At 54.1% G+C, this 14,242-nt stretch overlaps 1 protein-coding gene across 3 annotated transcripts; it reads right to left on the reverse strand.

Annotated features, from left to right (window-relative positions):
* Positions 1 to 1,133: 1,133 nt before the first annotated feature.
* Xirp1 (xin actin-binding repeat containing 1) lies at positions 1,134 to 10,977 on the reverse strand. Of its 3 annotated transcripts, NM_011724.3 has the most exons (3): positions 10,813 to 10,977; positions 3,805 to 7,198; positions 1,134 to 3,413 (listed from the first exon to the last, which is right to left on the reverse strand). In NM_011724.3, exons 2-3 carry the CDS (start codon positions 7,192 to 7,194, stop codon positions 3,405 to 3,407), a joined length of 3,399 nt encoding a protein of 1,132 aa, NP_035854.3. In that variant the 5' UTR covers positions 7,195 to 7,198; positions 10,813 to 10,977; the 3' UTR covers positions 1,134 to 3,404. The 3 variants fall into 3 exon arrangements, with proteins under 3 accessions (NP_035854.3, XP_030100108.1, XP_030100109.1); XM_030244248.1 differs by having other exon boundaries at positions 1,134 to 7,198; positions 10,813 to 10,972; XM_030244249.1 differs by having other exon boundaries at positions 1,134 to 7,195; positions 10,813 to 10,964.
* Positions 10,978 to 14,242: the final 3,265 nt, after the last annotated feature.

The raw sequence follows: 14,242 nt of genomic DNA on the forward strand, positions 1-14,242 counted from the left end.
GCCCTGGCTAACCTAAAATTTGCTTTGTAGACCAGGCTGCCCTTGAACTCGCAGAGACCTGTTGCCTCTGCCTCCTTAGTGCTGGAATTAAAGAGGTGCACCAGCATACCTGGCTCTCACACCCTTTCTTTTGAGACAGTCTAATGCAGCCCAGGCTGGCCCTCAAACTTACTAGTTGCTAACAGTGACTGTGAGCCTCCTGACTCCTCCTCCGAAATGCGCACACCACTCACCCTGAGTTCTGTTCTCTTGACATTCAGATGTCAGATGTTTCTTCCTTAAGGAGGTCCGCCCCTGCCACCTCTCTGAGGCTATTCTTTGTCATGGTCACACTGCCATGATTCATGACTCATGCCTTCTGAGTGGAAAGTTAGGCACTCACCCTCTTTCTGATGTCATCTTTCTTGTCTCTCCTCCTCATGTTAAAAGTCAGTCTCCTCAGACAGCACCCCACGGGATCTTGCTGTCATCCCTGTGACCTACAACGGACCTGGCATAGAAGGTTCAGTGGTTTCTGAGAGAGAGGGAGAATGGTTTTCACTAAAATCATTGCATTTTCTAGCCAGGATCTGATCGCTCCCTCCCTAAGAACACCCCCTGCTTGGCACACAGTACCTACCCTCTGTGAACAAGAAATGGCTGGGCCACTCTGGGCATGGGAATTCTAGTGGGAATGCTCCCACCCCTTTTGCCTCGAGGTACGGGGTGGCTGTCCCATTCTGGGCCAGGATTTTAGGAATTTGCCCTGGAATGGCATCTAAGAACATCAGGAGGGAGGCAGAGATGAGGGGGCAGCAGCGTGTAGGTCTGTGGCGAGTTGATGCCTGTGGTACACATCTGCGTGTGTATACATATGTATTAGAGCGGCATATGGCGTGTGTATGCCTGTGGTGTGCATATGTATGTGTGGTATGTGTATCTGAGTGTGTAGATAAAGTATGGTGGATGTGTGTACACAAATAACCCAGAGCAGGGAAGTGGGCGGGGCCTTTCTGTTTTCTGACGTACTGTTGGGGAATGCTGAAGCTTTAGCCTTTGTATTGCCCCAGTCAAGGCAGACACCTGGTGATCATGACTGCATTCCCTGGGAATGCAGACTCTGGGGCAGCACATACACAGTCGGACACACAAAATAGGGAATCTCTTTTGGGTTTATTTTTGGGTCATTTTTTCCCATTCGGGGTGCAGAGTGGGGGTGATGGGGTCAGGAAGGGTCGTGTATTCAGCTTCTCGGAACACTATTGACTGCTAGTGCGCTCTCTGCGCCCTTTGGACCACTGGCGATGAAGAGGCAGGCACCCGGGTTTTTCTGGAGCCTTTAGTCCAATCTCAAACAGAGAGCAGTGTCATGTCCAGTTTGCTCAGCCCCGGGTCCTCACCAGGGATTAAGGCAGCCAGATTCCATAACCAAAGAAAAAGGCTGGCTATGGAGGGACACAGTGCAGGGTGACCCTCCAGCTCTAGGCAATGAGGTGCAGGCTCACATGTGTGAGTGTGAGCTGGGCTAGTGTGGGCTAGTTCTCCACAAGCACCTGTCAGGTCCTGTCCCTCCCATCCGGCTTTCCTGTGGATGGCTGCTTTATGTTTCTTGCCTCTTTTCCAAGAACTAACAAGGCAAACAGCCCTCGTGAGCTCTCTGAAGGCCACGTTTTTTTCTTGGTCCTTGTTCCACATGTGCTGGAGGTAGGCCCATGACTCAGTCCTGGGGGAGCTCTGGGAGAGGTACCCAAGACTGGTGGGAGACAGAGGGGCTCACTGGGCAGCCGGGTGGAAGTTGTTACAGGGAGTCCATGTTATCTCAGCTTCTGCCAGGTCACTGTTGAGCCTGGAGGGGCTGTGGAGTAACTGCCTTAGCATGGGAGAAGTGTGCAGGCAGAGCTGGGGTCTGGGGTCCGTCAGTGGGTCTGCGTGCTGGGTGATGGTGGTGGAGGAAGTGAGGACTGTATTCCCAAATTGGTCCATCTCCTCATACTGCTCGGTCACTGTTCTCATGGCTCCATAGGACTTGGAGGTAGTTGACCCAGTCTGGAATTCCAGAACATTCTTTGGCTGCCCTGTGAGCACAGCGCCCTCGATGCACATCTCCTTTGTCCCAGCCTGATCCTGGATATCTCTCTGGTAGAGCAGGGCTTGACCTATGTCCTGACCTAGGTGTGTATTTTTCCCTGAGATATAATGGCTTCCCTGAGGGCTAGAAGCTTCCGGAAGCTTCTTTGTAGCTGATTGGACTGAGATGAAAGTTGGAGAGGAGGATCCTGTGCAGGGAGGAGAGACTTGTAGGAGGCCAGGCTCGGCTCCTCTCAGTGTCTCCAGCCTCCTGGAGGGCAGGACGTTCACTGCTGCCTGGCCTCTGGCCTCTGCGTGATTTCTCATCTTGTCCTCAGGATGGCTCTCGGCCTTTTCTTGGGTTTTGACGAGGGGTGGATCTCTGACCTGGCTGGAGCTTGTCTGTATGGCTCTGCTACTGACTGAGACCTTGTTCACACTGGGATCTTTTGTAGTTCCCTGTGGATGGCTGCTTGTGGGAGCCTCAGACTGGAGGCTAGACATGGAGCTAAGAGCCTTGTGCACTGCTTCTTCGATGTCCAGCAGCCTGGCTAGGGTCTGTTCTTTCAGCTGGGCAACCTCTGTACTCACCCGAGTCAGTTCCCCAAAGGCCTGCTCCATGGAGGCCTCAGTCATGTGGGGGGCAGTGGGAGCCTGAGGGACTCCCCCTCCCAGCTGGGGTACGCCCTCGAAGAGCTTCCGCAGGGCCTGCACATCCACGCTGCGAGATGCTTCCTTCTCCAGGGTTTGCACTTGGCTCAGGAGGCCCTGGAGCTCCTGATGGCTGCCCTGTGGACTCTCAGGGGTCCCCTGCTTTTGGGGGGAGCTATTGTGCTTTTGTGGTGGGCTGGAGTCATTGTTGAGAACGTTCAACTTAGGAGACTCGGGGCTCTGGCTGTTGCTGCTGGTTATCTGACCCCTGCTAGGCCTGGAAGCCATAGAGCTGAGTGGACGCTGATGAGCAGGTTGCTTCTGGCCCTTGGAGCTTTCAGCCAGAGGCAGGCAGTCCTGGCCTGCTATTGTGGGAGCTTTGTCTGACCCTGGGTTGGCTATACCTGGCTCACCTGGCTTATGGTCTTGTCCTGCTTCTGAGGCTCTGGCAGAGCCTGCTAAGGGCTTGGGCAGCCTCTGAGGTGGGTGGATTTGGCTTAGATGTGCAGGTTTGGGAGGCACTGGGGGTTTCTTTCTTGGAAGCATGGTGGATTCCGCTTTGGAGGGTTTTGTCTCTGACCCTTCAGGGGTTTTCTGGCCAGAAGGTCTGTTGTGAATATGAAGAAGGGGTTCCTGCAGGGGCTCCGGGGCCTGCTGGATGGAGTCCTCCTGGTGGTGGCCTTGAGTTGGGTGGTCAGGATCTTCTGTCACAGCAGCTGGGAGAGTAGGAGGGGGAGGAACAGAGGCATTATGGGAGTGCAGGCTGGCACCTGCTGGTTTAGATGTCAGGGTGTGGTGAGTTAGAGGGGCAGTCTTCAGGGAGGTGTCTGCTGCCCGGAGGCACTCAAGCGAGATTTGGGGCATCACTTTCCCCAGAGGTTCCCAAGCCCTTTGTGTATGACCCCCAGGCTCACGATACCCCGGCCTGGGACTCTGACCTTGGTCTGCCTGGGGTGGGCTGTGCCTCAGATGGGGCTCTTTTTCAGAAGGCTGGATAGCCCCATGTGGGTCAGAGGTTCTCACAGGGTGAGCAGCGTAGATGCCATCCTGTATGGTCACCCACCCCCTAGGCAGCCCTCTGGGGACTGCTTTGTTGTCCCCACTGACCTTTCTGGGGAATGCTGGGATCCTGGCTTCACTTCCAGCCACAGGCCTGATGCTGCCTTGAGTAACCCCAGTGGCAGGAGTGGATGCTTGCAGAACATCTTGGACAGGCATGGAGGTGGCTACAGGGTCAGAGCCCTGTGGATGCCTGCTCAGAACCTGCTGGTGCAGGCTTTGGGCCTCAGCGGTTGCCAAACGCAGATTCTGCATGGCTTCCTGGAGATCTGGAGCCCCAGACCCTAGAGGGGAAGCAATGGTTCCTTCTGGTCTTCCTGAGGCTGCCTTCCCTTTCTGCCCAGCATGGCTGATATCCGTTTTCTTCCTTGCTTCCTGCAATGGAGCTTGGGCTACAGGTTTCCCATTTGGAAGGACCACTTTTCCAGCTGCCCGAGATGGAGGTGGGCAGGGTGTGGATCCTGAGATTCTCAGCTGCCCCATCTCCATGGTGGAGTCTAATGGGGTAACATGTATGATGCTCTCAGTTTGGGGGACCCTCTGGGACTCCTCAGTAGCAGGTCCAGAACTTGGGTCTGTTGGCGGCTCCCACCGCAAACTGTGAAGGCTGTGCAGGTCTCCTTTGTCTATGCAGCTGGCCAGCAGCTGCACACTGCTTCTTTCAGGGGCCCTGCTGGTAAGCTGGGGCTGGAGGGAGTAGGCAGTCAGTGCCACTAGGCCCTGTCCTGTCTCTTGCATCACCAGCCCCGTCTTTGACACAGAGACTCCCAGGCCACAGGCCAGCAGCTGCTGGAGCTCAGGGTCCATGTCTTCAATATTCCCAGGGTCACCAGGCCCTGGCAGCGTGAGTGGGTGGAGCTGGAGCTGCCCAGCTGTGTCCTCCTGAACCAGCAGTCCCTGCTGGTCCACGTCTGTCCGGCGCAGCACTTGACGGACGATCCTGGGAAGCTCACCACACACCAGCTCCTCCTTCCGTATGTAGGGGCGCCCCTGCCCTGGGCTTGGGAGCACATACTTGGCAAGACAGAGCTCCCCTGGCCCTCGGGCCTCCATGAGGATGCCTCCATGGTGCAGGATGCCGGGGGTGGCATGCAAAGTCCGAAGGGTTCTCTCGGCTGCTGTCTCCTGCCTCTCTGGTGTCCCATGGCCTGCAGAGCCTTTTGGCTGTTCTTCCTGGAGGTTGTCCCCTCTGATGCTCTCAGCTGCCAGGGAGCCCATGGGACAGTTTTCAAAGAGCCAGGTGAATTTATGCACAGAGCCTGTGGGGATGGACCCCAGGTTGATTGTGGTCTCCGGGACCTCCTTCTTGCCCGCCTCCAGGGCCTGGAAAACCTCTTTCTGCCGAGATACCTGCCCGGAAGGAATCTCCACCCGGCTGCAGTACCTTACAGGCTTTCTCCCACTGGATTGGTTTGAGGCTGGCAGAGATTCAGTCTCAAAGACATGTCTGTCTGTCTGCCTGTCTCCAGCCGGAACCTGGCTGGTTTGCAGGTGCTGCTCCCCAGAGCCTTCTGCTGGGTTCAGAGATTGGGGCCCAAACATCCAGGTGCAGGACTGTGTCTCAGCCTTGCTCACGGGGTCTGTGACCTCAGATTCTCGCTTCTCTGCCAACTCGCTCATAGGGTAGGTCTCAAACAGCCAACGGATAGTCTGTACATCACCCTTTTTGGGGAGCTCAGGGGGGGGGCCTCCTGGACCCTTCCCCTCTTCCTCCTCTGGTTTCTGTTGCTCTTGTTGGTGGATCATCTCCAATGGCTGCGTCTCAAAGAGCCACCGAGTGGTGCCGACATCCCCAGCCACCACTTCCTGCCGAGTGATACCTCGTACCACATCGATGGTACTGGGGCTTCTACCCAGCGTGTCCAGGGGCTGTGTCTCAAACATCCACTTGTAGCCCTGAACATCACCTCCAACTACCTGCTCTCTGCTGACAGAAGTCAGGGCATGAAGCTGTCCCCTGCTGTCCTGCATAGCATATACCGGGGCGTCAGAACCCTGGGACTGCTCGGCAGAATCAGTGTTTTGTCCTCTGTTTATGTTCCCATAGGCTGAAGGCTCACCCTGCCCAATGCTGTCTAAGGGAAGGGTCTCAAAAAGATTCTTGAAGGTTTTCACATCCCCTTTCAACCCATCATTCTGGGGGACACCCTGAGACAGAGGCAACACCGAAGTACCATTACTGGGTAGACACTCTGTCACAAGCCCCTCACCCTCCTGGTGACCCACCCGTTGCAGGTGACCCACTTGGACCTGGTCTCTGAAAGCATCCAGGGGTTTTGTTTCAAATAGCCAGAGTGTAGAGCGGACATCGCCAGGAATCACCTCCTCCTTGGGTGGCACCTCTGCCTCTGTTTCTCTTTCACCCTTCAGAGTGTCCAGGGAACAGGTTTCAAACAGATGTCGCTGATGCTGAACATCTGGGCCAGGAGGGATGAGATCCGGAGATGGCTGGAAGTCCTTCTCGTCCACCTCGATCTCACGAATGGCATCCAAAGGCTGCGTCTCAAAGATCCAACGAGTTGCACTGACATCCGGCAGGGCTCCCTCCTCAAGGGAGATCCCCCGAATCACCCGCACCTGGCTGGGGTCCTGGTTGAAGGCATCCAGAGGTCGGGTCTCAAAGAGCCAGCGAGCAGACCTCACTGCATTGCTTTGAATCTCCTCCCGACAGGCAGCCTTGACTTCGTGGATGGTGCCCTCGGCATCCTGGATGGCGCATAGAGGTTCCGTCTGAAACAGCTTCACCGTCTTCTTCACATCGCCCTTCAGCTCCTGAATCTCTGAGCGCAGCTCTAAAGGACTCTGCTCCTGGATAGAGGGGCGGGAGCCCAGTCGGTCCAGGGGCCTAGTCTCAAAGAGCTTTCTGGTTCCCTGTACATCTCCAGTGGCTGCAGGTTCCCTCATGGTTGTCTGTGTTGCCTCCTCCTGGCCTCTCAGCGCATCCAGTGGCTTGGTCTCAAACATCTGTCTGGCAGCTTGGACATCACCCCCTGATGGCCGGAGTCCCTCCGGCTCCTGATCTGAGCTGTTGGTAAAGGAGCCTTCCTCAAACTTTCGAGAGGTGGCCTGGACGTTGCCACCTGACACAGGTTCCCTGGCAGCCGGCCTCTCGTGATCGCCAATGGCATCTAGCCGCCAGTTCTCAAAGATCCAGCGCATACACTGAACATCGCCCTCAGTGGGCTCCTCCGAACCGAGGACCTCCGCCAGGTCCTCAGCCACAGCCTCCTCGAGGTTCTTCCGAAGCTCAGGGTGGATGTGTTTGTAGAGACGCCGGAGCTCACTGGCTTGCCGCTGCTGCTGGAACTTGGAGAAGGTTTCTTTGGGGGGTGGTGGCGGCAGACCCTCTGGGGCTGAGGGATGAGGGAGGGACAGGTCCTCTTCTGTCCTCATTTGGATGGTTGGTGTAGGAGCTACCTGCATCTGGGCATCAGCCATCCTTCTGGGAAGAAGGGGAGAACCTGAGTTAAGTGAGGAGCAGTTCCTGGGTTAACTAGCACGAGAAAGGCTCGGGACTGTGTGGCCACTACTAAGGGGCTCCCACATCTCTGGATCTCTAGCCTGGGGCTCACTCTGGGGCTGGAGTATGATAGTCCATCCATTCATCAGTATGAGTCCCTGCTTCCTAGTTTCACCTGGATCAGTGGGATCAAGCAGGGCACAGCTAGCCTGGAGACTCCTTCCAGCCCCTGGAGGGATCCAAATATCCAGTAGGAAAGCTGGATGAATCACCTACGTCTCCCTCTGTCACAATCATTTATTCTGCCAGGCAGTGGTGGCGCATGCTTTTAATCCCAGTACTTGGGAGGCAGAGGCAGGCAGATTTCTGAGTTCGAGGCCAGCCTGGTCTACAGAGTGAGTTCCAGGACAGCCAGGACTGCACAGAGAAACCCTGTCTCCAAAAACCAAAAACCAAAACCAACCAACCAAACAACCAAAATTTATACTCAGCAGACTCCCAAGTAGTGAGGGCGCTGAAGAGTTGCTGTCTTGGCAAAAACCTAAATTAAATGAAGACTCATTTCCTATAGTGGTGAAATTCCCATGTACACCACCAGAGGGCGCGCTTAGCATGTTTACTAGAAACCTTTCTCTAACCTCCACTTCTTGGCTCTCTCCAACCTTTCCCAGGCCCCTGGGTCCTTGCTGGCAAAGTAGAGGCCCAAGAAGGGGGAATTGCTCATGTTTGGGCAGAGCCAATGTTTGAATTCCAGGTCAGGGTTTTCATTTTACATATAGACAGGGTTTCAAATAACCCCGGTTGTTCTCAAACTGAGGGTGACCTTGAACTTCCCCCTGCCTCCACCTTGCAAGTGTGAGATTTCTGGAATGTGCCACCAGTGCACATGCTGGGAATTGGACTCGGGCTTCGTGCATTCTAGGCAAGCATTGTCCCAGCTGAGTCACCTTGCCAGTCCTAAGTTTTCTTTTTCCCACAGCTCTCTGCAATTAAGGATAAGAAGCTTGAGTTTCGGGTCAGATCTTGCAGAATGAGTTATATATAGGCTGTGCTGACTTCCAGTCCCTAGACCTTACTGAAGGCCTGACTCCCAGGAAATTGTAGGATTGGGTGTGCTGGGCTTTGTTATTTGCCATGAGCCCGAACCCCTCCAGTCCTGCATCTCTAGGAGAATTGGAAGGTGATGTATCCAGGGTATGTGTGTGTGATAGAACGTTGTGGGATTAAGGTCATTTCTGCCTAAGCAGCTCTGGACATGAGAGGCCTGCCCTGGCTCACAGAATGCCCTCCCCAGTTGTGTACCAGCAAGCATAGCTTGGAAAGTCTCTAGGGCAGGGAGGACTTCGAGCCAGAATCTATATCCTGCCCCAGCTTCCAGCAAGGCATGCCTCTCCCTAACTCTCCACACACCTCAGAGGCCTCACACTCCTCCAGCCGTCTTCTGCTCTGTTTCATATATGTCCTATCTGTCTTGCGACAGGTGTTATGACAGTCCCCAGAGGCCATTAGAAAAAGAATGTAAAATATGTGCCCCCTCCTGCTACCCCAATCCACTGCTCCGCCCTGCACTTAGCACTAAATATAGCTGAGGTCCAGGCCTCGGCAGACATCATAGCACTCAGAAAGAGGTTCCAACTCAGCCAGGGAGACCTGGTGTGCCCATGCCCTTTCCATACTTTGGGCTTCTGGAAGACACTGACTTCTGCTTCCTGTGAAGTACCAAGGTATTTGCCCTGTAGGCCAACCTGCAGATACCAATTGCCCAAAGGCATCCGAGGATGTGCGGCAAAGCAGGGACGCTGGTGACAAGGGACAGAGCATATTCCTGACCTCTTGTCCTCCTGACCTCCTACCTCAGAAGGAGGAGAAGGGAGAGTTTTTGCCCCACTCCCTCTCTGGCCTCTCCACTGAGGATATGAGGAAGCAAGATCTGATATCCCCTTATGGAGCCCCAAGCAAAACCTCAGGGTGGTCCCTCTTGTCTCTGAGCTCTGTGTAGGAGACCACACACAAACCCATGCCTGTCCCCACTTCTGCTCTATCTAGTCACCATGAGAGTGGCCTGGGAAGATTTCCTATACAGACTGCCAGCTGTCCCCAGCTCAGACTCCCAGGGATCCCCAGAATCCTTGCTAGGGTCACAGAGGCCAAAGAATCTAATGGCCTGTTGTTAGGGGATACAGAAACCCAGCAAGGGGACAGGGGCTGCCCATGGAGGCTCAGCTGAGGTCTCAGAAAAGGCTGCGGCAGGCTTTCAGGCTTCCCGGCTCCACTCTCATCTGGCCTGAGACTTCTGAGGGCAGGTTTGGGGGGGCAGGTTTAGGGTATAGTAATTTCAAAAACTGTCCATGAGCAGGTCCCCTATGCCGAGACAGTCACTCAGCACTGCCAGCAAGTCAGGACCACCCACCTCCACCTCGGACCCTCTTAGGCACCAGCCTGCTCTAGATGCCTACCATTGGGCACATTCAGATCTGATCTCTCCATCCTGAGTCACCCCAGGCTTAGCTGGAGGATGTCCCCATGGGACAAAGTCATTCTACCAAAGCTGCCTCAGGAGGGAAGTTACTCACAGGCTAGCCTGGGCACAACATTGCTTGCTGGGGCCGGTTATGCTAAGACCGTGACCAGCAATAGCTGGGGACTGGGCTTGCCCTGGGCCATGGTTTGGCTCTGGCTGTCCTGGGTCTCTGGCCTTCAGCATTTTTATCTCTTTTTCAGACAGAGTCTCACCCAGTTCAGGTTGGCCTCGGACTTAGCGAGTAGTTGAGGATGACCTTGGACCTCAGACCCTCCTGACACAGATTACAAACATGCAGCATCTTTTCTGGTTTTATTTGGTGGACCCAGGGCTTTGTGCATGCTATGCAAGCACATAACCAGCTGAGCTATGTCCCGGGCTCATAGCTGCATCTGAAAAATCAAAACTTCTGCTTGGCGGTGATGGCGTACACCTTTAATCCCAGCACTCTGGAGGCAGAGGCAGGTGGATCTCTGAGTTCGAGGCCAGCCTGGTCTACGAATCGAGTTCCAGGACAGCCAGGGCTACACTGAGAAATCCTGTCTCAAACAAAACAGAAAACAATCAGAACTCCAGGCCAGAATGATGGGCCAGTGGTACAGGTACGTCCTGTTATTTCTGAGGACCTGTTATTTCCAGTCCTGTTTTTATCATGTGTCATACACATGGTCAAAGAGAAACAATGTACTCTGACCCCTACACTTTCACCACGACACATGGACCCACTCACATGCACACAAAATAAACAAAACTGTAATTTAAAAATTAAAAACAACACAAAGCTCCCGGCTACCAAGTGAAACTACCTCTCGATGATACTAGATCAGAATGAATCTGTTTCTTGGGCCCGCCTGAGGTAGCCACAGCAACTTCTGACCACATACAAACACTTGCTACCTTCTAGAGATAAGTCCTGGTGGCTTTCCTCGCTGAGGGCCTGTACACCTGTACCACATCCTCTCCACACCTTCCCCGCTACCGCTAGACTCCCTCCTGACACCCACGCTGCAAGGTCCAGAGGGCCACGGAGTAGAGCGGTAGCCTAGCCTATAACACAAGAGGGGAGGGTACTCACCAAGGGTCTGGCTGGTGTCTGGGTGCTTTTGGGTGTCTAGCCTTGGGGTCTGTCGCTCTGCCGGGATTCTTTGTTGTCAGTTCTGTTCTGTTCCTGGGTCCCCTGCCTCTCTCTACCTTGGCTCTAGGTCTCCGTTCTCTGCCAACCAGGCAGCTGCCTTTATCTGGCCGGCTAGGGGTGGGTGAGGGTGGGGGCGGGGGAGAGGCTATGTTCGGAGTATTAAGTGGTCCGGTTATTTTTAGGGCTCGTGGAAGTCACTTTTCCATCCTGGGGAATCAGTTACAATTCCTCTGGGCTAGGGAGGGCTAGGGTGGAGGAGGAGTCCCATTCAACCCAAGTCTGCCCGGAGGACTGGGGTGGGTGACTCAGTCCTGGATGGAGACATCTAGGTTATTTTGAGGAGATGAATAGGGGGACACTTGACGTGTGGGTGACCCTGTCCTCTCATCCCGCAGGCCCTCTCTCTCTATGCTGAGCTATTGTTACCACACATGGTCCACCGAGCCCAAAGCCCAGCATCTCCCTGAGTGCAGGACCAGGCTTCTCACTACCAGAGTCACCTTCATGTAAAAGGCTCAACCTCTGTTTCTCTCCGTGCAAAAACAAAGCTGGCCTTGTCTCCCGTCTATTCTTACCCTAGCTCCACAGTCCAGGTCTTTGAAGCTATGAGGGAAGTAAACTTGGGGGTGAGCGAGATTTCTGAAGGAACAGGCCCTTAATTTATCAAAAGATCTGAAGGCTGAATGCATGGTGTCCCAGCCCAGTGATCTGGGTCCATGGCTCCTTCTAGACTCTTCCCTCTGACTCACGGCCCAGACTCTCTGGGAATGGCTGGGAGGACCTACACATGGTAACTGACTGTGGAGTTATTTCTGACCCTGGAGTCATCATCTTCGTGGTCACAGATGGAGTGACAGACTGTGCACCTGTCTCTTCCTCAGTCACACGGAGCCCCGGGGGACCTGGCAGGCTTCGTCACTTACTTGGCGCTAAGGCTGGTGTGGAGAGATGCCACAGAAAATACGGAAGTGGCTTTTGTCCCAGGTGGGTGTAGCAGGAATGGCACCGCCTTTATGTAAACCCTGCGGGCCGCAGAGCCACAAAAGCATCTCCTGCAGGAGGACCTAATTGAGGACTGCCTGAGAGATAGTTGTCTGCTGGTGCAGACAATGCCAGCCAATCAGGTTCTGCTGTTTAGGAGAGACGCTTTCTTGGTACCAATGGGGCATGGGTGGAGGGTATTAAAGGAGCTTAGAGCAGCATAGAGAGAGCTTGCTGCAGCCTTTCTCACCTGTTCTGGAGTCTGTCATTGACTCTGCACCACCTCACCTCCAACCCCCAAGGGCGGGTAGGGTCAGACATCGAGTAGCCCAGGGCACAGGCAACAGGTGGGAAACCAGGCTCCTCCCTGGGTGTGAGTGTCCGGTCTTCCTTCTGAATTACATGTGCCTTCAGATGCCAGGGGTGATGACAGGTGCGTTGTGAACCTTGTCCATGGTGTCAATACCATCCTGCTGTCAGCTTGGGCCTGGGAGGTGCATCTTGGATGCCCTACCCCCCTGTCCTCATCCTCTGCTCCAGAATCCTGGTTGTCCCTGGCAGGGACAGAAGTGGCAGAGCCTCCCTCTCACAGGGTGTCCCAGAGGAAGCAGGAACATCTACAACCAGCAGCGAAGGCCTCCCTGGGTGACTTTGAGCACTGAATGAATTATCACATGAAAATGGCTGTGGAGAGTGCTGACCATGTAGTGTGTGTTATTAAACTGCCCACTCTTTATAAGAAAAACATAGCGTGGGGTGGGGTGATGGCTCAGCTGCTGAAGGCACTGGCCACCAAGGCTGATGACCTGAGTTCAATCCCCAGGGACCCACCTGGTGGACAGAGAGAACCAACCTCTGCCGTTGTCCTGTGGTCTTCAAACAGAAAACTGTTTCTGAAAAAAGATCTAATTAAGTGGGGTATGGTGGTGCACACCTCTACTCCCAGCACATGGGAGGCAGAGACAGTGGTTCTCTGTGAGTTTGAATCCAGTCTGATCTACAGGCCAGCCAGGGCTGCGTAGTGAGATCCCGTCGCCCCCCCCCCCCTTCCCCCAAAAGCAATCAGAGTGGGAAAACACACAGGCAGGCTGGCTTTCCCAGTGTCAAGTGTGCTAGCTCCTGTGAGAAATCCCAGGCTTCCATCTTCATTATAGGGATGAAGGGCTCTCCCCACACACCTCTCTGGAAACAAGCTGTCAGATACATTTAAGTTACTATCCAGCAATCCCAACATTCAGATGGATCTAAGAGGGTTGTTGCGAGGCTCTGTTTTGTTCTTTTTGGTGTCACATGTGCCCCACCCCCTCCACCCCTGGAGTATCTTTATAGCCCTGGCTGTCCTGGAACTCATTCTGTAGACCAAGCTGGCCTCAAACTCAGACCTCTGCCAGCCTCTGCCTTCTGAGTGCTAGGATTAAAGGCGTGTGCCACCACTATCTCCTAGCTGGCTCATGAGTCTGATGCTCCGGCGCCCCATCTCTGGCAGCCAGCCCCTCTTCTAGGCAGGGTCTGTTCATAACAGAATTGAGCAGAAGGGGTTTCCCAGCTTGCCTCCACTATACAGAGGAAGTCCTTGGAGAGTAGGCCCAGTGGATTAAGGCCCCTGATCAGGAGACATACTGCCTCCCTTTGAATGCTACCTGTGACACCTGCCAGCTGTGTGACTTTGTAGGACTCTCTCTCTCTTTCTTATTTTTAAATTACTTATTTTATGTATCTATGAGTACATTGTAGCTGTCTTCAGACACACCAGAAGAGGGGATTGGATGTCGTTACAGATGGTGGTGAGCCACCATGTGGTTGCTGGGAATTGAACTCAGGACCTCTGGAAGTGCAGTCAGTGCTCTTAAATGCTGAGCCATCTCTCCAGCCCTCTTTCTTTTTTCTTCCTTTCTTCCTTCTTTTTAAGTTTTAAGGATCACATTTATTTATTTATTTTTATTGTGTGGTGGCCACGGCTTGTGACACGGGACCTCCGTGGAGGTCAGAAGAAAGCACCATGAAGTTGGTTGTCTCCTTCCACCTGGGAGTGTGGTCAGGCTTGGCTGCGAACACCTTCAGCTGCTGAGCCACCTCACCGGTCCCCACGGTGTTTTTATACCTAGGGTATTCTGTTGGATGGATGGAGAGACTTGGACGACTGTTCTGGCTTGCCTTCTGTTGCTGTGATAAACACCACAGCCTATCACTGAGGGAACTGGGCAGGAACTCAGGCAGGGCTGGTAAGCTAGTTCCCTGGCCCAGGCCCACTTGTCTTGCTTGGGATGGCGCTACCCACAGTGGGCTAGAGCTCCCCTACACTAATTAGCTATCAAAAATGTCCCATGGATATGCCCATGGATCAATCTGATTGTGACCTGAAATTTGTGATCCTCCTTCTTCAAACTCT

This window comes from Mus musculus, chromosome 9 (assembly GCF_000001635.26).
Source record: "Mus musculus strain C57BL/6J chromosome 9, GRCm38.p6 C57BL/6J".
In the NCBI taxonomy this organism is placed as follows: domain Eukaryota; kingdom Metazoa; phylum Chordata; class Mammalia; order Rodentia; family Muridae; genus Mus; species Mus musculus.

Coding starts and splice junctions, on each gene's coding strand:
- Xirp1 (XM_030244248.1), bottom strand. CDS start 7,194: ATGGCTGATGCCCAGATGCAGGTAGCTCCTACACCAACCATCCAAATG.